General features: G+C 43.9%; 1 protein-coding gene across 2 annotated transcripts in view; it reads left to right on the top strand.

Annotated features, from left to right (window-relative positions):
• The window catches only part of Wwtr1 (WW domain containing transcription regulator 1), a 121,107-nt gene that overhangs the window by 76,951 nt on the left and 16,540 nt on the right, over positions 1-27,616 (top strand). For both annotated transcript variants that reach the window (XM_076867706.2, XM_077110375.1), the window contains one exon: positions 19,690-19,901. In XM_076867706.2, coding sequence (XP_076723821.1) covers positions 19,690-19,901 — 212 coding nt within the window. The remainder of the gene's footprint in view (positions 1-19,689; positions 19,902-27,616) is intronic.

Below are 27,616 nucleotides of genomic sequence, written 5' to 3'. Positions count from 1 at the left end.
GCCAGCCTGGGCAATTTAGCGAGACACTGTCTCAAAATTTAAAAAAGAGCAGGAAAGGGGGCTGTGGCTGTGGCTGTGGCTCAGTGGCAGAGCGCTTGCCCAGCATGTTGGAGGCACTGGGTTCGATCCTTAGCACTGCATAAAAAATAAATAAATAAAATAAAGATACTGTGTTCACCTACAACTAAAAAAATTTTTTAAAAAAAAGCAGGAAAGAAGGAGAAAGAAAGATAGGGAATTATGTGAGTTGGGGCTTTAAAAGATTTCTTCAACTTTCTATTATTCATTTGATGATCTACTATGGTGCTGGAGGTAGAACCTGGGGCTTTGAACGTGCCGGGCAAAGGCTCTCCACTGAGTAGCACCCCAGGTTGTTTTAGGCTTTTCTTATGTGTGATAAAGTGGGATATGATATTTAATAAAGAAATAAACCTTGTGTTTTCCTGAGTATATTACAGTTATCTTAATGTAGGATAACTTTATCTAGATCAGTTTTCTTTTAATGTATTAACATTAGATGATGAAGACATAAATTTTCTTAATGCAAAATTTAGGTAGAATATCTCCTCTTCCACAAGCAGTATCAAGACCCATGAGATGTTTACTATAGCAATATTCAAAATATTCTCCAAGATAAAATTCCCTCAGTATGCTAGATGAACACTTGGGGTGTTGTGTATACAGAGATGTGTCACCGATGGTAGCCAGTAGCTAAATACATGCCTACAGTATGAAAATAAGTACAGCAGAAACCAGCCGGACGCGCAGCAAGCTCCTCCTTACAGCAGTCCAGTCTCGTCCAGTGGGCAGGGTGGTTTATGCTGTGATGATAATTTTGATTTTTACCAAAGGCTGCTTAGAGCCTCCTTTCCCACACAAGAAGCTTCTTGAGGACAGGGACGTGCTCTCATGGAGTGCCTCATGCAGCACAGGCGTAACCGCGTTGTAGAATAAACTTATTAAGCGACTCGGTTATGTATTTTTAAATGTTAGTAGTGATTAGATTTAGGCCTTTGACTTATGGGCAATTTCTCCTGTTTTCTTTGCAATGTGGTTATTTTACTTTTACATTAACCAAAAAGACAAAAATAATATAAAATAAAATAAAGGAGACCCACTTGTTACCTTGAGCTTCCCATGGTGGGAGGAGAATAGGGTGTTGGGAAGGAGCTCCAGGCCCCCAGCGGAGTCCAGGTAAGACCAGGAGTGCTCAGGCCTCTGCAGTGGACTGAGTCTGCCTAGGGCCAGTTGCTCACTGGTCTCTACTCTGGTTTCTCCTAGTGTGGTCCAGTTGGATTCCACTAGTTGCATTCCTTGGTGCATGTGTTAGACATGCATCTCTAGAATCTGGTACCTGTTACTCCCCAAATATCAACCCCAGGCTGCTGCTGGGAGAGGTGGCACCGGGGTCACCACTGGGAACTCTGCATGGAGGGTATGGGGTGGGGTCTGAGAAGATTCTGTTTTCAAGAGCCCTGAAGATCCAGAGCATCAGCCAGGTGCTCCTCCTGAGGAGGAGGACTGTGTATTATAGCCCTGTGACTGGAGAAGGCCATTGCGATGAAAGCAGGAGAGACACTCAGACACACAGTTCTGACACTGCTGCAGGGACCCTGGAGTCTGCTCTCCCATGTTCGGAAGGAGTGTGTCTGAAGCCCTCATATGTTCATGGCATTGGCTTCGTCATCTTGGCACTTAGTGCAATGTGCATACGAGCTTTGGGTGAGTGAATGCTGAAGCCTCTTTCCAGAGAGTTCTGACCCTCATCATACCCAGTAAGCTTCAAAAAGCAAGGGAACAAGTTACTGTTCAGGATTAGATTATTGAGCAGTATGCTTGCAATTCCCTGGGTCAACATGTGAGCCTGCCTTCGGCTCTGTGTGCTGTTGTGGGCCTGAGCCAACAGCCTGTCCCTGGAGAGGAACACAGCCTCTGGGAAGTAGTCAGGTTGAGCTCTGATTCAGCCCTTTCTTTGTTGCACCACCTTAATTTATTTCTGTCTCTTTAATGAAGTGTAATCTCATCACCGTTCATGCTATGGATCTCTGCTGGGATTTCAAAAAGTAAATTGATGGTTCAGTTCTACCTGCTGGCTGGCTCCAGCAATTGGCCCCAGGAGCATCCCTGCTCTGCGGGACCTACATGGTTAGAGGTCTTGGGGTTCAGGATGGCTTGCCATCCAGCCCCTTGTCCCAGATTGGTAAGTGCTGAGTGACACTCTGACATTCTCTTTGATCTCTGCTGAGAAGCCCCTGGTGATCATCACCCCCAGCCAGGTATCAGCTGATTGATTTTTTTCTTTCTTTCTGGAAGTCTAAATTTATTCCCTGGGTGTTTTGCAGTTGCTGGTGGTCAGGGACAGCTGTTCTCTGCTTTACTGGAATACTCCTCTGTGATGAAGGCAGCCAATGATACCATGTGAGAGGGCAAGAGAACAGAAGTCTTTTCTCTTAAATGCTAAAAAAGAGGAAGAACATACCTCTCCTTGGTTAAAAGAAACACAAACAAACAAAAATGGGCAGGGGGGAAAAAAAAGACCCCAAGTGTATTCAAGGCAACAAGATTCAAGAGTGCTATTTTTTTCTTCATGTCATGTAATTGCTATTAGGTCATTATGAATAATGTTATTCAGCCAAAAAAGAAAAGAAAAATTTTACTGTAATTTTACCATTCAAGATTATACTAGCATTTTCTCATATATTTGACTTTTTTTCAATATAGACCTAAACAAAAGAGCTGGGAAATTCTCTATATTCATTGTTTGTGTGTGTGTGTGTGTGTGTGTGTGTGTGTGTATGTGTGTATGTGTGCCTGTGCTGGGATCATTTATTTATTTACTGGTACTGGGAATTGAACCCAGGAATGCTCTACTACCCAGGCCTTCTTATTTTTTGAGACAGAGTCTTGCAGAGTTGCAGAGGCTGGCCTCAAACTTGAGTCCTCCTGCCTCCCTGGTGGCTGGGATTATAGGCATGTGCCTCAGCTCCCATCTGTGGCCTACCTTTTAAATTTATTGTATTATGAGCTTCTTTCCATATTAGTGAATATTTTTAGTAATATTTTTTATGAGCTGCTTTTTAGTAATTTAAGCATATGGCAAAAACATTCAAATAGTTCCAAAGGGTATTCACGAATGGTCTGTCCCTTGGCCCCCAGGACCCCCAGCCCTTTGTTCCTCTGACAGACAGCACTGTCAGCAGCTTCCTGACTGCTGGAGCTGTTCTGCATATGCATGCACACATGGATAGAGATGTCTTTTTCAAACCTAACATACCATAGAGAGCTTTCTAAATCAGTATTTACTGATTTATTCATCTTTTTCAGCTTATATAATAATTCTACTCTGTTGGTGTACCATATACTTTAAGCAGTCCCTGGTGCTAAATATTTAGTCCCCCCACCCCAGCCCAGTATACCCTATTATTGAACAATGCTTGCACTAAGGTTCTTGTGCCACATAGGCTGTTTGTGTCTAGTATAATTTTGTCAAAGTAGAATTCTTGAGAGTATATGCATTTGAAGTTTAACCGTGTTACTCCATTTTTTTCCTAAAAGGTTATACCAGTCACACTCCTACCAATAAAGTACTTCTTTCCCCATATATTGGTCAGTAAAGTCATTATCAAACTTTTTAGTCCTTACAATTTGGATAGATAGAAATAAGCTAGGTTCTAATTGTCTTGATTTTTTTAATGTTATGAATGAACTTAGACATGTTCCTTTGTTTACAAATCTTTATTTCATGTTAATTACTGCAGTGTTCCTTGTGTAATTTATTAATTTTTATAATTAATATATTTATTAATATAATTGCAAAACCAGTGCAATAATTTATTTAACTATTTCAGTTGAGAGACATAGGTTGATTCTACTTTTTTTTTATCTATTTAAATAATGTTATAATACATATTTTGATTCATTTTTTGTGTCTACCTTTAATTTTTTCATTTTCCAGTTTCTTTGGGCTTTTCATTTGTGAGTAAAATATAAATATTCCTTAAAGAGTACAAATTTGAAGTACAAATTTGAAGATCCATTGTGTGTTGGGAAGTGATTTGTTTGGGGTGATGCTTTCTTTTTTTAAAAAAATGGTTTAAAATTGCCATGAAAGCGTATTTTTAAGCAGCCCTGCTTCCCACGGGCCTTGTGTATCAGCATGTGTGTGCATGTGCTTCCACTGAGCCGCTCCTGGGGCACTGGAAGGCAGGCGTGCATGGCTGTCCATATCATCGTCCTCCCCGCCCTTCTCAGTATTATGTTTCTCAGACACCAGTGAAGGAGCGAGTTGTGCATTTTGAATTTTGCCAAGATTTAAATATTTGCAGAGATAGAAAGAAAGTGAAAGAAATAAAGAGAAAGGAAGGAAGGAAGGAAGGAAGGAAGGAAGGAAGGGAGGGAGGGAGGGAGGGAGGGAGGGAGGGAGGGAAGGAAGTGTCTCCTCAAAGATCAATAATGTTACAGGACAGTGGCCTGCAGACAACGCCATTTCTCTGGACCTGCGAAAGAATTTTCCATCTCCAGGGGTCTGTGCCACATAAAACTCACTTGTTTTTAAGTATGTCACATTTTATTTTGAAATAATCTTAAACTTAAGAAAAGTTTCAAAAGATATATAGAATTCCAGTCTATCCTTTGCCCAGATCTACCTTCATTGTTCATAATGTGCTTGCAAAGAAAGACATGTTTATTTCTCTCTCCCCCTCCCTCTGTGTCCCCCCTCCCCGTCCCTGGTCTTTCTCTCCCCCTCTCCCACTCCCTCCCCCTCCCTCCCCTCCCCTCCCTCTCCCTCTTTCTCCCTCTCTCCCCTCAACCTGTCTCCCCCTCTCTCCCCCTCCTGCTCTCTGTGTACATTTTTTTTCCTGAACTACATAAGATGAAGTTGTAGACACCACACTACTTTACCCTTACACATGTCAAGCTGTGTTTTCTAAAGGGACATGCTCTTACATAAGCTCGATGCAGATATAAAAATCAGGAAATTTAGTATTGTCACAGTACTATTATCTAAGGCACAGTCCAAATTTAAAATGTCTTCAGTTCCCTGATAATGCCCTTTATGGATGTTTTTGTTTCTGGCCCAGAATCTAATTGAAGATCATGCATTGCATTTAGTTGTCTTATCTTCTAAATTTTCTTTCTTTCCTTCTTTTTCTTGGTGCAGGGGATCAAACTCAAATGCTCTTATCACTTTCCTTAACTGATCTTAACCTGTAGTAATTCCTCAGCCCTTTGTTTCTGCACTTTAACATTTTAGAGGAGCATAGATCTGTTGTTTTGTAGACTGTTTAAAAAATGTTTTTGAAATTTTTTTTCTGGATCTGTTGATTGAACCCAGGGACCCTTTACCACTTAGCCACATCTCCAGACTTCTTTATTTTTTATTTTGAGACAAGGCTTTGCTTTGTTGCTGAGACTGGCCTCTCCTTTTTGACTCTCCTGTCCCTGGGATTACAGGTATACCCCACTGTGCCTGGTTGTGGACTGTTTTTTATTTGGATTTGTCAGACATTTTCTCATGCTCAGACATAGGTTAGACATTGTATTCTTTTCGTGCCATAGCAGGAAACACACAGTACTGATTTGTTCCAGTACTGGAGATGTTAGCAGGATCACTGGGTTACGGAAGGGGGTGCAGTTTGCTTGTGTCAGGTGATATGTTTAATGAACATGTTCAGTAAAGATAATAAGATGAGTAGGCTTTTTGGTCTACTAGGTCTCCCAAAGATGTAGCCCAAGGTCATGTAAGTCCTTCCCTTTGGAATGACTGGAGGATGTCATTGTTGACAAGGTATTTATGTAGCTATACATGTAGGTAGTTTTAAAGTGAAATGTTGACACTTTTATTCATTTATTCCCTGATCTTTCCTTATATACAGCATATAATAATAATTAAAAAAAACAGAATAATTAAGTTAGGGTAAAGAGACACTGGGCTGAGAGAACTACAAATCCAGGGAGCAAAATGCAAAACATGGGGCCTTGAGATTCTGGAAGTAACTGCAGAGTGGCTCAGAGTCTTGGGGGCTCTCGTGGACAGGGACGAAGGTATAGTCTATCAGTCACCAGGCAAAGGCTTGCATTGTGTCGGGTTTTTCCAGGTGTAAAGACTTAAGCTCTAATTCTGTAAGTCATCTAGGCACAAAGACCTAGGGGTCAATGTCCTAAAAAAATCCCATCTGTGATACTAGTTGTTTTAGGGAGCTTTTCTATCACCCTCACTGGACCAGCCCATAAGCACAAAGGTGTATACACCACACACCCAACCCAGGGTAGGCAAGGGTAAAATCTGGAAAACACAGAGCCATGGTCTCTGGTTGTGTGTTTCATGGGGCTTTTGTTTTCAAGGACAGAACCCTTTGGCATATCCTTCCAAATAAAATCTTGAGCTGTGGGCTTTGGTGTGTTTTGCTCGGGACCAGGCCTTCTGTGCAGGGTTGAAGGGCTGTGCTGCTTTGGTTTCTCCATGCCACCACCCCAACCCTGCCCGACCTTTTTTCCTATTCTCTTAAACATGATCCTGAAGTAATGCACAGGCCCAGAGATCATAGTGGGAGACGAGGATCCTAGGAGCATCTCTTGTCCTTCCTTCTGTTGACAGGTTAACCAGAGAGCAGGGTCAGCAAAGCAGGAAATGTCATTAGGAATTCCTAATAGAAATATGGAGAAATTCTGGGCTCCCCAGGGCACTCCAGAACTACTTCTCCATATTTTTATTTTTTCAGAAACTTTTATTTTACTGTATTTTTTTGTGTGAAATGGTCTAGCAGTTTCCTGTGCAGTCCAAGCAGTGAACTGGACAGCAATTTCTGACTCTCTGGAGGGGAGGCAGTCACGTGCCCGCCACAGCCCGCGATGCCCCGGGAATCACCCTGCCCTTGCCTCTGCTTCCCCACCACGGGGGCTGCCCTTGGCACTTAACAGTCTCTCATCCTAAGATGTCCCCTAGGTGGATTTCCACATGTCATTCAGATGTGTTAGATCCGTGTGACCCCCGCAGAGAGGCCTCCCCACCCTTGTTATGGAACTTAACTCCATGCTTGTTTCTTATAAACCTGTTGCTAAAATTATATGATATTGCACATCTCTCTCTCTCTCTTTTTTTTTTTTTTTAACTAGACTATGATCTTCAAGGGACAGGGAGGGACCTTGCTCTCTGTCCATCACTAACTCTGTACCTCAGATCATTGAGGGTGAATATTAAGTGAACCATAGGACACATAAAAAAAAAAAAAAACAACAAAAAAACCCCCAAAACCAAACCAGAGTAGTCCTGCTGTGCAAACACCACCTGTTAACATTCTGATACTTTTTCCTTCCAAAGATGATTAACTTTGGGAGGTTACTAGAAACCCTATAAGATCTAGGGATGCAGTCTTCAATGAAATACATACACACACAAATTCCTGAAATCTGGCCCGTGACATTTCCTGGTTTGCTGACCTTGCTCTCTGGTTAACCTGTCTTACTGCTCTGCTAGCCCAGTGCCAAGCACGTCACATTGTCACCTTTGTTCATTTGATTGCTGGAAAATGGATCTTTCTTAATTGGCATTTCTGTGATTCCATGGGAAACTGATAATATTGTTTATTAGAAATTGCAAGTTCTCTTTCATAAATTGTTGGAGTCCTTTGACTGTCTCTTGGATTCTTAGTGTTTATTGTGTGACCTCTTTAAATAATAAAGATTTTTACCAAAATGGCATATTATAAAAAGGAAACTGGTGACTCCTCTGTGATCCTCGTGGTCACGGCTCATTTTCTGCTGTTTAGCTTGGGTCTCCATGCTTTGCACCTGGAGCAGTTTTAAAATCATTCAGCAAAGCTAGCTAAAAAAAAAAAAAAAAAGTGACCATAAATTCTCTCCTGATGAATGAAAATAAATGCATGAATCATAGTTTCCATTTCCTGTCGGGATAAAAGTATACCTATTGTCTGAAGATAATAAAACAGTTTTGGTTATATTTCTAATGCCCAGCTGTGGAATTAAATTCAGAATTACAAGGATAACTTTGTGAAGTGGCAAAGTGAAATCTCCCAGTTTCCACTTTTCCTAAGATAGGTCCTTGTTTGCTAAATTCACTACCTCTGCGGATGTGCTTCCTGCCACAGCCCACTTTTGACACATCTTTCGCTATCCCTTAAATCAGATGGAATCTGGGTAACACATTCTGGTGCTGCCTTAGCAGAAGAAAGATGATTTCTTTACAGCAAAAGGATCCAAATCAACATACCAGGAAGATGCAGGATTTCTTTTCTGCATTTTTCTGGATATATTATAATGGTGAGAACTGATGTCTAAATCCTCTTAGTGTCAATAATCAACATTCAGGGTAACGTATTTACTAGGAAAGTGTGAAAACCAGTGTTACAGGCATCTCGGTCCTCCCACTTAGCAGAGCACAGATGTCCACTTTCTTGCACTGGGTTTGTGGACTGGATTACTGTTTGTATGGGCTGGACAGGAGAGCAAGTAGGAAAATCATTTCTTGGTGCTCAATATTCAAGGTTTCCTGTGAAGTTAATGCAGGTTGGCTTACAAGGCTGAAACTGGAGGGCCAGGTCCATCTGCCCGACCTTGAGCTCCTGGAAGTGGTTTCATGGCTTGAAACAGGCAAGCTGGGAAAGTGTGGTCTGCGTACATCACGGCAGAGCTCTGTGCCTATCAGCTGAGCCATCTGAGAAGCTCCCCTATAGTTATTCTCACTCAGAATTGGAATAAAGGTTTCAGTGTGAAGTTGGGATAGAGGAACTTCTTGGTCTAATACTTTGCAGATTTTTGGAACCAAATCCACCCTGAAGTGAAAAGCTGCTTTTTTTGCTGACCTTGTTGGACAGCTAAGACTGTTTCTGGGAAATAAGAGAACAAGCGGCCCATTGTTGGCAGGAGCTGAGAGAGACATCAGGAAGGCGGAGGCGCATCTGTAGCCCTCTATTCCCTTCACTGTGCCGTGACTGAGTCAAGGCTGGACTGTGGCTGGGTTTTCTTTCCTCCTCTGTAGACATGTGTTTCCCATCAGCCAGGGCTGCGTGACACCTGAAGTTGGCCAGCTCACATGAGTTAAGCCTGGACCGCCCCATAAACAGAGAGAAGGCCTGCAGCTGTGCCCAGAACCCTCGGTGCTGAAACACCCTCCCAGCTCAGCGTGTCTGGGGCCGCGTGGACCTCAGACACTATTCACACCTGTGTGTTTCGGCATCTTCTGGTTGCAGGTTGCAATTCCCGAAAGCCCCGTGGCCAGAATAGCTTTGCATCTGCTTTAGGACGAACCTTGCTGAATTATGAAATGCAAAGTTTATCTGATCTTCTCTTTTTAAAAGTTTTCTGGACAATTAAAGAACAAAGCGCTAGGCCATTTTGTGTAAAACTAGATCCCACCCACAGCCTGTCATCAAAACATGATTCATGTTTACTTCATTTTAAAAGGAAACAAGTTGATTAAGTTGGTCACACTAGACTAATTCACGAGATGGGAAGAGGCACTGGTTCTCCTCCTCACCACATTTCCACTTAGCAGATATTTTTTGATTGCTGAGGGTTGCAGGACAGTTGGGGTGGGCCATGGATCAGAAGGTGTCAGCCATTGTGTGCTAGCACGACCTTGGGACTCCCAGGGTTTGTTGCAGGTCTGCCACAGTCTACATGTGTGATTTCTGCTGAGTCATTTAGCCTTTAAGTTTCTTCATCTCTGAAATAAGTGAATTAGTTGAAATCATTGGTCTTAAAGTGTGTTCCAAGGCCCCGTGCCAGGATCTCAGGGGCATGAGCAGCAGCTAAGCCCAGTCAGTGTCCAGCCCCAGAACTGTGCTTCTTCAACATATTTTTTAAAATTTTGTTTAAAATTTCAGTGGGACAGTTGGGAAATGCTGTAGGGAAAGCACAGTGACATCGAGCCCAAGAGAATTTAGAGAAGACAGTGGAAGGGGCTGCCCAGGCCCCAGGCAGAATGTGGAAGGAGCCGCTGGATGCAGGGGCAACCCTGCTCCAAGCAAGATGTTGGGCTGGGGCAAGATCCTGTACTGAAGAGAAGATTGAGAACACATGTCTAAGTGACCAAGACCCTGTGCACCCTGAAGTCTCACCATGTGAAGGTGCAAGGTAAATACACGGCCCCACCCAGGAAGAGTGTTGGGGGAACAGGAGGGATGAGTATGCCACGGGGTATGAGGCAGAGCAAAATGAGCACTAAGCAAGCCACTGTGCTTGAGAAGTTCAGAGGAAGCAGTGACTGGGACCCAATACTCACTCACTACCCGTCCTACCACCGGGGTAAGGAGTGGGTGCAAGGCCTGCTCCAGAGAAGAAGAACTGTGGGGGGGGGGGCGGATTCCAGCTTGTTCTGTTTTCTCTTCTTCATTGCTTCTTTTAAATAAAATCTATGGTGATCATCTTCACCATTAAATGAAACTGATATTTTGTTATCAATTTCTGACTCATAACCCTAAACTTTATGGAGAATGAATTCAGGGCCTACTATGTACATCAATCAGATTTGAAATGCACCAAAGTCATATTTATTCTTTTTTTATGTTTTTAAAATGAGATTTGAGAAACATTAAAAAAAATCAAAAGAACACTTTGTAGTGTCTTTACACCTTGAACATTTCAAACAATAAAATAGGAAATAACCAGACAGGTATAAAACTCACACTAGACGAACCATGTTAATAAAGAAATAGGTCCCATTTTTCTATTTTTATAAGGAAAGAAGAGCCATGTCATCATGCTGGTTCTGAGCGGCAGGGCAGACCTGGCCCTTCCCACTGCTTGTTGACATGCACAAACCCGTCCCACAGGAAGCCCGGAGTTGGTTCAAGTCGAAGGAAGAGACTGAATCATTGTTTCCCAGGAGAGCTACATTTGGGAGGGGCAGCTCTTCCAGGAGCCCTTTGGGAACTGTTTTCCTGACTGATGAAACGCAGTGTCAAAAGCTGTGCTTGATTTTCTTAAAAAGTTAAGAAGCACTTATGTGTAATAGTTCTGCTCTGATTATCAGGGAATGCAGATACTATAGTACCTAGGCATGGTGGTGATACCTGCAATCCAAGGGATTTGAAAGGCTGAGGCAGAGGATTGCAAGTTCAAGATCAGCCTCAGCAACTCAGTGAGATCCTGTCTCAAACTACAGAGTGAAAGGGCTGGGGATGTGGCCCCTTGCCCCTGGGTTCAATCTCTGGTACCAACAAACAAACAAAAAAACCAACCCAAACAAAAGGAGGGCAACCACCTGGTTATAATCCAGGAGGACACACTGCCAATCTTGATTGCCTTACCTGACTTCTAGTGAATGTTATTTTTATACTGGGGCCTCGTTTTCTTTTTAAGAGAACATATTAGGCAGAAATAGAAACATGGGTTCTGCTGCTGTGAGGCAGGCCTAGGGCCTTGGACAGTCACAGGCTGAGGATGACAAACCAGCCCATATGTAGGGACTTCTGCAGAGTTAGCACTGAAAGCCCTGTGTCTTGAGGCTTCCCTCAGTTCCAGGCAAGCCAGGATGGATGGTCACTCTCTGCAGCTGACCTCGGGGTCAGCATTGGTAGGAGACAGATATTGGGTGAGTGGAAGCCTAGTTTCCCCTCTGGTGCTGCATTTAGCATCCTTAAAGGTGTTTATGATGCAACTGGTCAGACTTAGCTCAGGTGTCAACCTGAACCAACTTCCTGCCAAGGAAGAAGCTTCCCAGGTTGCATGTCAGTCCATTACCCAGTGTGGGCATCTGAATGCTGTATTTACCTGTTTGGAGAAAATGTCATTCTTCATCCCACTCTCAAAAGAATGATGTCGGAAGGGTTCATTGGAGCAGTCAGTGTTGTTTTATCATAGCAAATGAAAAAAATTCTAAAATATGATCTTGAATATATAGAGCTAAGGTTTTGCTCATCTGTGAAAATTTATAAAGTTAAGCTGTCTGTGAAATTTTCTTGTCAATCAGTATTTGCTTATGGAAAACTTCAGCAGACATTTTTTTGCAGTGTTTTACAACCCTTGCTTTCCCTGTATTTTTATTTTATTTATGTATTTATTTGAGATGGGTCTCAGTATGTTGCCCAGCTGGGCCTAGAAATCTTGGCCCAAGTTATCTTTCTGCCTCAGCCTGATGGGGAACTGGGATTCTAGGGATGACCACCGTAGAGGCTTTATATTTAGTTTGTGTCTTGTGCAGTGGTCCCTAACACTTAGACTCCTGAAACGATTTGTTAACATCTGGTTGCTGTTTTCCATCCTCTACCTCCGTTCTGAGTAGCTTAATTAATTTTAAAGAGCTAAGCAGAGAGTAGGAGTTTAATAAATGTTAATTCATATTGAGTTTCATTCATAATTCAGCATTCTGCCAAGATGTCTGGGAAGTTGCCTTAACCAGTGTTTCTTAGTATCCTACTAAGAAACAGGAACACTTGCAAGATTTGTGTGCTGTAGGGTGTTTAGAACACTGGTCTTGCAAGTTGAAGAAGTGCTGTACTCTTACCTTCCTCTCTCCCTCTCAGTAACTACATTTAGCATTATAAAAGCTCTTAAGAGACCCTGCAGTAAAATAAATGCATGTAACTTTATTTAGCCAATACTTCACAATCTTATTTGACCATGGGACACATCTGGAAGCAACTTTTTTTTTTTTAGTTTAATATCTACTTATTTTCATGGAGCATATTATAAATCATATTTCCTTTTGAATATTACATCTATTTTTATATACCCTGTAAAAACTAATTAAGTGACTATCGAAGATAGGTTACCCAGCATGCTCCCCAGTATCCATTGGGCACAAGGAGTGTGTGTGTGTGTGTGTGTGTGTGTGTGTGTGTGAGAGAGAGAGAGAGAGAGAGAGAGAGAGAAACTATATTCCTTAGAACAGTTTTAGTTTTACAGAAAAAGGTGACTAGAGTTTCTATATGTGGCATACCTATTTTGTCCTCTTGTTGAATCTTACGTTAATATGCTGTACTTGTTATAATTGGTGAACCAGTGTCGACACGTTATTACTAAGTAAATCTGTGCTTTATTCAGAGTCGTGTTCACCCGCTGTCCTTTCTGATCCAGGCCCCCCCACCCCTGACACTACCACACTACCTCTGCTCGCCCTGCCTCCTCAGACTCTGCTGGCTTTGGCACGTTCTTTGACTTTCCTTGTTTTTGATGACCTGGATAACTTTGAGGAGTATTGTCGAATATTTTGTATGCTTCCGTTTGCTTGGTATTTGTCTGATTTTTTTTCCCTTTCAGGATAAGACAGGATTATGGGTTTTGTGGGGAAGGAATACAGTACTTAGTTGTGCATTAAAGAGTATCATTTCCGTCCCCTCATGTTGAGGCAAATGCTATCACTGAGTCTCGTTCCTGTACTGCTAACCCTGACTTCATGGCCAAGGTGGTCCTGAGTCCTGTCCCTGTAGTGCTGACCCTGACCCCATGGCCAAGGTGGTTCTGGGTCTCATCCCTGCTGTGCTGACCCTGACCTCATGGCTAGGGTGGTATTTTTCAGATTTCTCCAAAATAAAGTTTCCTTGATTCCCACTCAGTACTATGTCTTTGGAATAAAGTCCCTGGTGGCAGTTCTGTCCCACTTTCCCTTCCAGACTTTGTATTTACATAAGTATTTGGAATTCCTTGATTCAGAGACTTGTCTGTTCTCCCATTTATTTATTTCATTTTTCGTGTATATCAGCATAGATGCCATGGGTCCTACATTTTCTTAAACTTGTGAGCCCCACATGAGACAGTCCACTCCCGGCAGGACAGAGGCACAGAAGAGGCCTTGGGGGGGCCTTCCCATTTCTTCAAGTGGCCTCTTGCCTCTGACACCCTGGTAGAACCACATGGTTTTGGAAGTTCAGCTGACAGTTCAGTTGAAGCACCTTGTCTTTGAATGTGACCAGGAACATACAGCTGACTGAAGATGGTGCTCTTTGCCCCCCAGGCCCATGTGGGAGGAGGAGGAGCAGAAGGCAAAGCAGGGCTTAGGTGACTTCTGACCCTTGGGTTGCTGACTGTCCCTTACATCTTCTGCTTAGAGCCAGCCCCATGCAGGCCCCTGATGGTTTTTGTAGTTAAGCCTAAATGTGTGGTTTGCTTCCTTCCCTTGGCTTTGTGTATGTGTGTGAGTGTGACCAAAGCCTATTTTAAAAATGAGGGAAGCAAGCCCAGGACGTTGGAGAGCGAGCCACTGAACCTCTCCAGGGCCAAGAAGACGTTTGTCAAACATTCCAGGAGGCGAGCCGGGCAGGCCTGGGTTCCTGGCCTCCCTCTGTGTCTGCAGCTTCTGACTGGGGGAAGCTGCCAAAGCACTTTCTCCATGAGCCCTGTTCCCTGGTGCTGCAGAAGCAAAGCCTCTACCTCTCCACGTTGGCGCCTCGTGCAGCAGATGAAGTCTGGCTTAGCCCAGAGTCCAAGCCATTCCTGGCCTCTAGCCTGTCCCACTCTTAGGGCTTTGAGAGGTGACCAGGGGCGTATGCCAGAACCCGTGCACCCGTGCACACTGTCCCAGGCAGCACTGACCAGAGAGTTGTGTCGGTCGAGAGCAACCCAGTCCCACCTGATCTCCTATGGGCTGGGGCTTCACCGAGGCCAGGCTCTAGATCACAAGGGCCTCTGAACCTCAGATGCTTTAGAGCTTGTTTTTTTTTTTGTGTTTTCTTTTATATCAAATAATGCCAATTAAGAGCATTTTTTTTTATCAGTTTCCGAAGAGAAGGCCAGTTATAAAAAAAGGGGAGAGTAAGAAGAAGAAAAGGAAAAGGAGATGAAAAAGAAAAAGATTAATGGGGATCTAAATTTAAATTCTGACTCTCTTGGAAAGAAATTAAAAATAAAAAAGAAAAAGATGTCCTGGCTTTAGTTTTGATGCATTCTTGCTTCAGTGGAGAGCTCTTCTGTTTGGGTTATTCCTTTCTGTGGGGACTGGCGAAGGTCTAGGACTGACGAGGTCTTTGGCCTTTTTGAGGCAGTTCATGGCTGTCTGCCCATAATCCAGTTTGGCCTCAGATCCTGCATTTGGAATACTCTGCATCTTTTTCTTCTTGTTTTCTCCCCGCAGTGTTCTGGAACATTATCCCGAGGAGTATTTTGTTCATCACAGATTCTGATGTTTTTCCTTCCCCCCGATGTCCTGGGGACTGTGTTGCTGCCTTAGGCCTCCTGTGCCTCTGAGTGGCTAAACTAAGGGGTGGCTCTGGTTTTGGAAGTTCAGCTGTCAGTGCAGTTGAAGCGCCTTTTCTCAGCTCAGCCAGCAGTGAAGTCCAGGAGTGCCAGTCTCAAGAGGGCTCAGTAATAGAACTCAATCAAGCAGATGGTGCAGAGTGCAGATCTGCATTGCCAGTGCCTAGGGACGTCGGGACGCTTGGCTTCCAGGACACTTCTGGCAGACACTGAATTCCCTTGTCTCTGAGCTTTGGTCTCATTCCAAAAAGAGGTTGTACCAAGTGGACTCTTAAGTCATGATGAGATGTCTTGATGATGTTCTGAGCCTTGTTTTACTTTGAGGATTATCTTCTTTTACCCCACAAGAAAATATTGAGTGTGATGCCTTCAGGGCCATGTTTACTGTTTTGTTTTGTCTTGTGGCTTTGTTTCCTTACTTTTCATTTCCATTTGTTTGGGTTTGGATGTGAGGTGTCCCCCAAAGCTCCTGTGTTAATATAGAGATGTTCAGAGGCTAGGTGATTGGAATGTGGGGCTGTGACCTCATCTGTCCTTTCTAGTGTGAATGGACTGGCTGGGTGGAGACTGTGGGTAGGCAGGGCTGGCTGGAGGAAGAGGTGCAACTGGAGGCTGCCCTGGAAGGGGGCATCTTTCCTCTGGCCCTTTCCATTCTCTCTGCATCCTGACCCCACTGTGAGCTAAGCAGCTGTCCTCTGCTGGGTCCGTCCCTCATGATGTCCTGACTCATCTTGAGCCCAGAGCATAGGCTGAGGCCTCTGAAACCATGAGCCCCAGATAAACTTCCTCCTGTAAGTTGTTCCTGTCGCTGGGTATTTTGGTCACAGCAATGCCAAAGCTAATAAAAAAAACAATAAGTATCAGGGCGTATGGGGAAACTTCAAACAGAGCAGAATAGGAAAAGGAAGACCTCTCATGCGGACATGGGCAGCTTCCTGTCCAGAGGTTCCACTGTTCTCAATGTCAGGCGGATGCCTCTGGAGGGTAGTGCTGCATGGATGTCATGTGCCCCTCCTTTTTGGCCATAGAACATGTGGCTCTGCACCTTGTGACTCTGCCCCTCTAGACCAAGTTTCTGAGAGATCGTTCCACAGAAACTCTACAGAACTTCCTCACTCTTTGGAATGATTATGTAGGATGTCTCTGAAGGTGCAGCCTGTGCTCCCTGGTATGCACAGCCCTTGACCTCAGCTCAGTCTTGGGCTGTTATGAGCAGTGCCATGGTGAGTGTCCTGTGGTGATGATGCTGTCGGCTTTGAAAACAAAGCCATTGTGTAAGTCCGCTTCTCTCCAGACACTACGGTTGGTGACCAGAGAGGTCTGGTCTGAGTGGTGGAGTCTGGGTTCATGGAGGTACCCAGTGGCTCTACCATTACTTCCTGTGGGTGTCTCATCAAGGCTGGTGTTGCAGACCAGCAAGGTGTGGTTTGGGAAGAGCTCTTCTCTGGTCTCACAGTCCCCCAGATGAGAAATAAGACATTAGTAATGTCCCCGAGTTCCAGGTCACTGTGAGGAGCTGAGGAGCCAAGTGCAGTGCGTGGGGTGAGCCTGGTTCCACGTGCTATCTAGGGAAAGCCGCTGAAGACAGTCCCACTTGAATCTGAAGTTACCAGACCCGAGTCAGTTTTTAAAAATATTTTAAACTTCTGGTTTATAAAAAGATAATTCAGGATTAATAGCCTGTATGGATATTGAAAATATTGAGCATTTTTTTATTGTTGTTTATAGAAAAGTAGGAGCATACTTTTCTAGAAGGTTCAGAAATGTCTGTCCCTTGAAATGACCACAGTTCTTTCCTCACACCCTCTGCATGTCTGGGTTTTTCTGATTGGATTCTGTATGTAAGTTTTGGTTTCCCTGGGAACCTTATATGCACAGCCCTTGACCTCCCACTCCCGCCTGCTGTGGAGTCGAGGTAGCTATGCTCTAGCAAGCTCTAGAAGGAAATAGACATTTCTGTTATTTTGGCATCAGTCGGAACTGTAGGTTCCCCCCCTCCCCCGCTTCAGTTCTCAAACTAAGAGTGTAGGAAGTAGCCAAAAGTTCTCATTCACTGATGCTCATGATTCATGGATTCAGTATGAGTATGGCACTTACATTCAATACCTGGGTGATTAGGACACCATAGAATCCATTCAAGAAAATTTAGTTACAAGATATGTTTCCATATAATATACATAGCAAATGGAAGATTTAGAAGGTTTAACTTTGGGGGCTATAGTTCAGTGGTAGAGTGTGTGTTTCAAAGACAAGGCCAGCCAGGCACAGAGGCCCACACCTGTAATCCCAGTGACTTGGGAGGCTGAGGCAGGAGTATCAAAAGTTCAAAGGCAGCCTCAGCATCTTAGCAAGGCTCTGAGGAACCTAGTAAGACCCTGTCTCAAAATACAAAATGAATAACTTAAAGTCATTTTATTTTAAGAGCTGGCTCAGTGGTTAAGTGCCCCTGGGTTCAATCCCTGCTACAAAAAAAAAAAAAAAAAAAAAATCGAAATAATAAAAGGACAAGGCCCTGGGTTCAATCCCAGTACAAATAAATAAACACATTGAAGTCTTATGGGCTGGGGATGTGGCTCAAGTGGTAGCGCGCTCGCCTGGCATGCGTGCGGCCCGGGTTCAATCCTCAGCACCACATACAAACAAAGATGTTGTGTTTGCCGAAAACTAAAAAATAAAAATATTAAAAAAAAAATCAAGACTTTGCCCATTTAAAAAAAAATGAAGTCTTAGAACTTAATTAAAATACATGCATTTTTAAAAATATTTTAAAGTAGTGAGATCAAATATAGCAAAAATTCTTATTTTTTTTCTCAGAAATGAAATGAATATATAAAATTATACCTTCCTGTCTTTGATCCTGACCTAGAAACTAAAGTGTGGTTGTCTTTATTGCATATTAGCCTGGCTGAAGTGAAGCAAATTTGACTGGTGAACTGGAGAAAAAACTAGAACTTTTTTTTGAGATAGGGCCTCATTGTATTGCCAGGATGGCCTTGAACTCCCAGACTTAGGGACCCTCTTGTCTCAGCTTCCCAAGTGGCTGAGACTATATGCATGCACCACACCCAGCTTAGCACTTTCTAAATTTTTTTTTTTTTGTGTGTGTGTGTGTGTGTGTGTGTGTGTGAGAGTGAGTGATGGCGGACAGCGATCATGGATATGTTTTTTTTTTTTTTAAATTAATTTTTATTGTAGGTTGTTCAAAACATTACATAGTTCTTGATATATCATATTTCACACTTTGATTCAAGTGGGATATGAACTCCCATTTTTACCCCATATACAGATTGCAGAATCACTTCAGTTGCACAACCATTGATTTACATATTGCCATTCTGGAGTCTGTTGTATTCTGCTGCCTTTCCTATCCTCTACTATCCCCCCTCCCCCCTCCCCTCCCCTCTTCTCTCTCTACCCCCTCTACTGTAATTCATTTCTCCCCCTTATATTTTCCCTCCTTTCCCCTCACTTCCTCTTGTATGTAATTTTGTATACCCCTGAGGGTCTCCTTCCATTTACATGCAATTTCCCTTCTCTCTCATGGATATGTTAAAGGATTTAAAACTTTGATTTTTTTCTTTCTTTCTTATTAAAGTTGTTTGGGGAGTTACTGTAGAGTGACATTGGCCAGATCCATGTTTCATATAGTGTGCCTGTACAGATACATGACAATAGACCCCATAGTGTCATATGCAGTCATAGGAAATAAGACATGAAGATCCTTGCACACACAGTTATCTCCATAGCAATAGAAAAAACTGCAGTGTCCTACCATAGCCCTAATAGAGACATTCCTACAGTTCACCAGTTTTATTCAGAATGCCCAGTGTGGTTGGGGGTGGAGCACTTGCCTAGCGTGTGCACTGCGCCCAGCTTGGGACTTCTTTCCCAGGGCAAAGTTCTCGGTGCTAAAAATTGAATGTTGGTAAGTGTAAAATAGATACTGCCCCCGCCTTGGTACTGAACCAATTAATCTGTATCTCACTGATTTCCCCTTTGTAAGATCAGCCATTTGTTGTTCTCAGTCTGATACTTGCTCCTGAGTGGATCTGAGGTTTCTTGGGGTGTCCCTTTCTAACAAAGCATTAACAGGCTCCTGTTTGCATTGAGTTCCCATGTTGCTGAGCATTCACCCGATCCTCGATGGCCTTGTGCAGCCACTGAGCACTGGCAAGCACATGCCCTCGTTAGCTCTTGGGAAAGTGCACACACAGCCTTAGAGGTCCTGGTGAACTCTCTCATGATCTGTGATGACCTTTGTGGAATCTGCTTGATTTGCCATTGTGTTCTATGTAAAGCTTAAGAGGTACTCTGCACATGGAGAAGATGTGAAGCAAGGTTCCCAACAGACAATAAAACCAAGACTGGGTGATCAGGAGTGAATTGAATTAAGTAATAGTTATTTAAATAGCAAGGCATAACTGGAAAGTGCTGTGGAAGGAGTCTCGGGAATCCATACTTAAAAGCAGGACCCATCTTCTTTTTGATAAGGTGTCCTAGGCCCTGTCACCTATCCCATGTGTGTTCTTCTTCTAGTGATGAGTCACCAACACCAGCAGCAGATGGCGCCCAGCACCCTGAGCCAGCAGAACCGCCCTTCTCAGAACCCGGCCGGGCTCATGAGCTTGCCTACCGCCTTGCCCACCGCCCTGACCACGCAACAGCAGCAGCAGCAGAAGCTGCGGCTGCAGAGGATCCAGATGGAGAGAGAGAGGATCCGCGTGCGCCAGGAGGAGCTCCTGCGGCAGGTAGGCCTGCGCGGTGCCCCTGGAGGTCCTGTGGTCTTGATGGTGGGACTGATGGCAGCCAGGAGGGCAGGGCTGATGGCAGCCAGGAGGAGCTCCTGCGGCAGGTAGGCTGCTCGGTGCTCTGGGAGGCCCTGTGACCTTGGCCTCGGCAGGGCTGATGGCAGCCAGAAGGAGCTCCTGCGGCAGGTAAGCTGCATGGTGCCACCGGAGGCCCTGTGGCCCTTGTGGACTTCAGTATGAGCTTCCTTTGTCTGGAAGCCCTGGAGGCCCAGAGCCCAGCTCTAAGCCTGTGGTAGAGTGGGTCTCTTCCCTTGCTTCTGCCTTCGCTGTGGTGGGAACCAGACTTGCGTATAGGAGGAGCTCTGGCTGTATTTGCACTGTGTGGCTCTCTTCTCCACACCTCATGGCCTGGAACAGCCATTTCACTGTGTCACTCAATTTTGTAGGTCAGGAATCTGGAAAGGGCCCAGCTGGGTTCCTCTTCCTCTCTGTATGGCATTGATGGGGTCACTTGGTGGTAGTTACCTGTTAGGCGGGATGGTCCAGAGAGTTAGGTGTGTGGTGCTGTTTCAGGGATTCTGGAAACCTGGACCTGACTGGACTGAGGTCTGGTCATCAAGGAGGGGCGTCTATAGCCTCGCAGTGTGAGAGCAGCAGGGTTTACTCCACACTGCTGGGTCTCCAAGAGAGAATGTTGACAGGTGGGCCAGTGCCGAGGGCCAGTTCTGGAAACTGCTGTGGGGCTCCTCTTGCTGTTCTTGGTCAGATCACTCACAGAGCAACCCTGGATGAACAGAGACAGCAGGGGACTGTTCCACGGAAGCAGTGACTCATGGTACATGTCCCTCTGGCCTACCACAGAGCATGAAAGAGAATCGAAGGGAGGCGGGAAACCGGCTTGTCTGTGGACCCTTCTGCTCTGCAAAATGGCCTGGGCATGTTGATGGGGCTCTTGTGTGCCTCGCTCCATGCACCCCACTTTCTAGTCAACAGAATGTTGCTTTGTGTCCTCTGAGGGTCAGGCTCTGCCCTGTCCTTCAAGCATGAACAAAAGAGAACCCATTGTCTCCCTGCTTTAGTGGCTTGGTCTGTGGTAGAACAGTATTCTTTTTTTATTTTTAAATAATTATTTCATTTTATTTATTTATAGGCAAGCACTCTGCCACTGAGCTGTAGCCCTAGCCCCAGAACAGTATTCTCTTTTTGGGGTGGGGATGTGGTACTGGAGATTGAACTCAGGGGTGCTTGACCACTGAGCTGCATCTCCAGCCCTATTTTATATTTTATTTAGAGACAGGGTCTCACTGAGTTGCTTAGTGCCCCCGCTTTTGCTGAGGCTGGCTTTGAACTGGCCATCCTCCTGTCTCAGCCTGCTGAGTCGCTGAGATTATAGGTGTGCACCACCGTGCCTAGCCCCAGAAGAGTATTCTTTTTTCTGTGTTGCTGAACTAAATATCATCCACCTCTGCAGGTATCATACATTTTTCTGGCTTTATCTTAGGGAAAAAAGCTTCAGTTTATTGTTCTAACTCTTTATAATGACTCAAGGGAAACGAGATACATGGCTAGAGTCCTTTTGCTGCTTTAAGGAAATAAGTAGATCTGGCTGTTCCAGAGAGCTTTCTAATGGGGAGTCCTGGGGGTGATAGGGTAAACACTTGTAAAAATACCCAATAACTTCCATTAATGACCATTGATGTATTTCCTATCAGATCAATTCTAGGATATAAGGCATCTCTTAGTACATGAGGTTTAACGGGCATGGGGAATGAAAATCACTTCTTAGACGTGGCTTTTGAAACAAGGGGAGTGAAGTGCAGTGTGCCCTGCTGCTGGCTCAGCCCCCAAGCAGAGTAGAAAGGCAGCTCCGGGGTTTCTGCCTGGACTCTCGTGGCTATTTCAGGGTAACAGTTGTTGATACCGTTTTTAGATATAGAGGATCATGTTTCTTGGCAGGAAATCATTGTATTATTGTTTTCTGTCTTGGGTGATGATTCTACTTTATACGGCATTACGGTAGCTTTTGTAGGTTCTCTGTTAGTTTCATATTTCAATGAGCTTGCTGTGTTCGTGTGTGAGTGAGACCTCTTTGCAAAGAATGACTTGCTTCTGTTTTTGCCTCCTTGCTGTTTCTCTTTCTCTTGCCCCGCCTTCTTCTTTCCCACAGAAAGTATTTCTGGGAAGGGGTGGGAAAAATGCCCCAGAGTGTTGCCTGATTTCAGCTGTAGGTGCTTTTGAACCACAGGATAATATTGATGGTTCATGTTACATGCCAACCACATTCCTTAAATGCTGGTCCCTAGAGGCTGTGGCACTTGGGTCATTTTGCTGCATCATGGTGTGCAATACCCCATGGAGCCCAGTGAGGAAGAAAGGCTGTTCAGTGTCACTGGAGGCCCCCACTGCCCAGCCCTGACTGTGTGTGCATGTGTTAAATTTTGTTTGGAGAAGATGGAATGGATAGTTCTGATGTCTTCTTGTTTTTGTTATTGGACAGGAAAAAAAGGTCTAAATAGACTTTTTAATCCTGGAAGGTTTTTTTCCATATCCCAAAGCAACATGCCCCACCATGTGTCAAAATTGTTTTTTGAAGGCTGTGTAATAAATGGTGGGGAGGAGTGTCCTATTGCAGTTTTCTGAGCATCTGTCAGGAGCTCTGATAACACAGGTGTGGATTGTTCATATCATTTTGATGGCTGTTTGATTACTTTCGTTTGGTAACTTTCCTGCTTCTCTATTTGTACCAGAGCCAGGGCAAGGGCAGAAAATGGGCTGGATGGAAAAGTGGTCTTTGGCTTCTCTGCTGAGCTGCCTCCCCCATGAAGTAGGAATTTGCAGGGATGGAGCAGTGGCGATCCCACAAGATTGAAAAGTCATCTATAGACTTGCATTTGTTCCTTCCATCCCACCCATGGCCTTGGTCATCAAGAGCTGCCTGATGATCCCTTGCTCGGCAGGCAGTTTGTAAAGACCTGGCTCTCCTTGCTTGTAGGAGATTCCTAATTTTGTGTAGCCTGTCTTCTTAGGCCCTGGTCCTGCAGGCAGGCCCAACCCTCCTGCAATTCTACCAAGGGAGAATCTCCAGGGGAGGCCCGAGCTATGTTCTGACTCTATAGGAAGTAGAGAGGTTGATGAAATTTAATAAGTAGAAGAATTTACTTCCTAATTCCTGCGACATTGTCACTTTTGTATATTTTTATCATTCTTAAATGACATGATGAATGTGAAAGATCCTGAAGTGATCTACTGTGTGGGTCCTCAGCTGTGCTCCTCCTCCTACCTCTCCTCTGCCTCCTGCTCCTCTGCCTCCTGCTCCTCCTCCTCCTGCTCTTCCTCCTACCCCGGTCCTCCTCCTCCTCCGTCTCCTCCTATGCCTCCTCCTCCTCCTCCTGCTCTTCCTGCTCCTCCTCTTCCTCCTCCTCCTGCTCCTCCTCCTCCTATTGCTGCTTCTCCTGCTCTTTCTCCTCCTCCTCCTCCTCTTCCTGCTCCTCCTCCTCCTTCTCCTCCTCCTTCTCCTCCTACTCCGTCTCTGTTCCTCAGCATGTGGCATTAGATGATGCTCCACTAGGGAAAACATCTCCTTGGTGCTGTGCACCATCTGACTCATACTTCATGATACCAAGGAGTCATGTGTGAGTTTGCTGGCACTAGATTCTTAGTGCCAGGATTTTAACGAAATGGGTTAGCACAGGATTTTAACAAAATGGGTTCAAGGACCAGTTGATAACAAATTTAAGTGAAGCACCATTATTTAAGGGTGGAAGCTCATTTTTTTTTTCCGTTTGTTCCTTCATCTCCTCATTCATCTATTCACTTATCCAATTTTATATTGTAGAAACTAATAGAAAGATAGTGGGACATGGGAGGCAAACTAATTAGACCGAATTTAAGTTGTGGCCAGAAAAGTAAATTAACACCATTTCCTCCTTCATGAGGGCCCAGTGGTTGCCATATTTACTTTCAAATTATTGGGGATGAGACCACACACACCAGACTTCTGTGAAAGTGACAAAAGTTGTTTCTTCATCTCTTTCCAGTGACCCTCAGACTAACAGGCAGTTAAACAACTACAGAATAAATGGATCAAAGTGCCAGTGAGGTTTGGTATTTCTACTGATTAGCAAACTTAACTGGGAGAAATTCTTCACTATGATTGCAGTCACTATGATTCAGCAATGACTGCTGTATCACCAGAATTGAACTGCTTATATCTGATAATTGATGAATTATCTCAGGATGTGACAGGAATTTCAGATGGAGGGCACCATGGAGCTCTGGGAGGTCCTGTCAGGTGTTCTGCTCAGAGGCTTTATTATAAAACTGGATCTCTCTGTACTTTCACCAGGAATCTACCACAGGCATTATAGAGAATGAATTTTCATGAAAGCCATTCTCCATGTCTGTGATAGAGTTCTATCTATTTATCTATCTACTTATCCTTCCAAACTGTCTATCTGGGGAGATTTGATCCAGGACCTCACACATGCTAGGCAAGTGTTCTACCACTGAGCTGCATCACCAGCCCTTTTAATTTTATTCCAGGACAGGGTCTCACTAAATTGCTGAGGCTGACTTTCTAGAACTTGCCATCCTCCTGCCTCAGCCTTCTGAGCAGCCAGGATTATAGGCATTTACCATCACGCCCAGCAAAAGAAAGCAATTTTTAGTACAAGGTTTACTTTTCTTTTATCTTCATTCCTGACAGAGTTTTATTTTAACCATATTTTCCAAAGGCTACAAGGTAGCTTCAGAATCATCCCCAAAATGACAACCTGAGAAAAGAAAGCAATTTTTTTTGGGGGGGGGGGGGTGCTACTAGAGATTGAACCCAGGGGAGTTCTACCACTGAGCTACATCTCTAGCCTTTTTATTTTTTTAATTTTAAGAATGGGTCTTATTGAATTGCTCAGGCTGACCTCTAACTTGTGATCCTCCTACCTTGGCCTCCCAAATTGCTGGGATTACATTACTATTATGCCCACTAAAAGAAAACAATTCTTAGTTGAAGGTTTTATTTTATCTTCTTCTTCTTCTTCTTCTTTTTTTTTTTTTTTTTTAGAAAGAAATTGGAATTTTGTTTTTAGAGGGTTTTGAACTAGAATTTTTTTAATTTTTAAAATTATAATTTACAGTGCCGGGTGTTGTGGCACACCTGTAATCCCAGCAGCTCAGGAGGCTGAGGAAGGGAGATCACTAGTTCAAAGCCAGCCTCAGCAAAAGTGAGGAACTAAGCAACTCAGTGAGATTTTGTCTCTAAATGAAATAGGGCTGGAGATGTGGCTCAGTGGTCGAGTGTCCCTGAGTTCAATTCCTGGTACCAAATATACACACACACACACACACACACACACACACACACACACATATACACATATAATTTACAGAATTACTCTTTTGATTAAGATAAAACACAGCATTTTTGCAAAGTTAAAGAAAACTGATCCCCAGAAAACAAAACAAAACAAAACTCCTTGTATGATTCTGTTTATGTTCATGTGACATTCTGGAAAAGACAAAATTGTAGGGACGCAGAATAGATGAGCCGGTCCAGGGCTGGGCATGGAGGAGGGGCTGACCACACAGGGGCAGCTCCAGGGACTTGACTGGTTCTGGCATAGTTCTGTACCTTGGTTTTAGTAGCTATTTCATAACTCTGTGCTTGCTCTTAATTCAGAATGGTACAGAACAAAGAGTGAATTTCACTGTATATAAATAATAAGAAGAAATAAAATTATCATACAAAAAGACCAAACACATATGTATTGTGCAAAAGGTACAAAATACTTAAAACCAAAAGTATTATAATCACCCATACTCTAGAGAATGGCTGTAAAGATGTTGGTGGTTTCTTTCTAGTTCTTTTGTACATTTCTCTGGGTCCTTTATGTCTTAAAAGAAAATTGGTAGCTTACTTTGATACTGTTTTGTTGCCTCTAGTTTCTTAATCTTTAAGAAAGTCAGCTGTTCTGTGTTTGCTGAGTGAGTTGTGCCATCACCGTCTCCCCATCCTTCGTGTCTGGAATCCTTTCTGCAGCAGGCTGCACCCAAGTTTTTCAACCCCATGAGTCACACATGCCCCAGTGACTAGAATGTTCTATTGTTGCAACTTAAAGTTCTGCACAGTATTTTTTCAGTATTCTGAAAGCAACTTTATCAGATGAAATGGAAAATTTTAGCCAGAAAATTGAGAAACAGACTTCTCAGGTTTTATTTAAAAGAAGTTTCTTCACATGAAAACACATGCATGGCTTTATTTGAGAAGAATGTTTCTTCTTGTGTGTTTTATTCACTTAAATATAAACTGTAGGGGCAGAGCTGGAGCGTATGACCTTGTGGACTTCCTGTTGGCTCTCAGGGCCTGGACCCCCTCAGGCTGGCCTCCCCATACCCCTGTTCATGGGCTGCACTGTTGAGAAACAATTTTTATTCTCAAGTAAATTCTGCACCGTTTTACTCCATTCTTTCCTAAATTGGGACTTGGGGGACAAGAGAATGCAGCTAGTCAAACAGAAATGCTGACTAAGACTGGCCTCTGGTGGTTAGGGCAACAGGGACGAGGAAGGAGGGAGGCCCAGGAATCTCTTGGCAGACCTCCTGTTGGACCTGACAACCACTAGCAGCTGTCCAGCTGTCACACCCGGCTGGGAGCAGCCCTGGTCAGGGGAAGGATCTGTTTTCCATCTTGAGGAGAGAAGCCATTAGAGAGGTTGAGAAGTGACACGGCCTAGCAGATTGCGTAGTGTGAATGCAGCTATTTCATTGTCTCGCCTTTGGAACTTGGGACTGAACTTTGAGGAAACCTTGTAACAGAGTTAGGTTTTAGAGTTGCCTGGGATGTCCAGGGTCACGTGGTCACCATCTAGGAAACCCCTCGGTCCCTCTGTAGTGGCTTGGCTGTTTAAATTCCCTGGTCCATTTTTGTGTTCATCAGATGTCCTGGGCACTGGGTGTGTGGCAGTTAGCAGGCCTGCCCCACCTTCTTGGAGCTGCTCTTTAACCCCATGTCAATTGTCACATTAACTTACATGTCCCAGAAGTGACCGTTTTCTAAGATGGCCTGCCACTCCCCTCTCGGGGAATAATACCAATTCAAGTCTTGTTTTAAACAACTCCTTTTATTCACACCAGCAGGTTGTACATGATAAATAGATACATTTTTAGCAGTTAAAATTAAAAAAATAATAAAAGAAAAGGAGCCTCTTGGAAAAATGTTTTAAATTGAACATCATTTTAAAGTAGAGGCTCATTTTGAGTGAAGGAAAAGCAGCTTATTACTTCTGATATTAATCAGATCACTGGAGTCTGAGGAAATATCCATCTCAAAGTCCATTCAGCTTCTTATGTATTTTAATGAAGAAAGAAGAGTATCTATAATGTTTTCCTTAGTGCGAGTCCAAGGGACAACAGAAACAGAGAGTGGGATAACATGAGATTGTCACACACACTGTGAGGCAAAACAGCCACTAGCAGGCCATGGAGGACTGCCCCCGCATCTGTGCCCCAGCCCTGTCCTTGTGCAGCACCAGCCTGGCAGCTGAGGCTCCAGGAAGTGTGACTGTGAGTTTCTAGAACCACTTGGCACAGTGAAGGAGAGATTTATAGCAGGAATTTCTTTCTTTTTCCTAAAGAAGGTAAGTGATTCAGCATTCTGCCCCTGAAGTCCCCAAGATTTTGGCTGAGAGCCATGTCTTTGCACCAGAATAACTATTTTAACG

Source organism: Callospermophilus lateralis, chromosome 10 (assembly GCF_048772815.1).
Source record: "Callospermophilus lateralis isolate mCalLat2 chromosome 10, mCalLat2.hap1, whole genome shotgun sequence".
In the NCBI taxonomy this organism is placed as follows: Eukaryota; Metazoa; Chordata; class Mammalia; order Rodentia; family Sciuridae; genus Callospermophilus; species Callospermophilus lateralis.
This window is presented reverse-complemented; position numbering and strand designations above follow the sequence as displayed.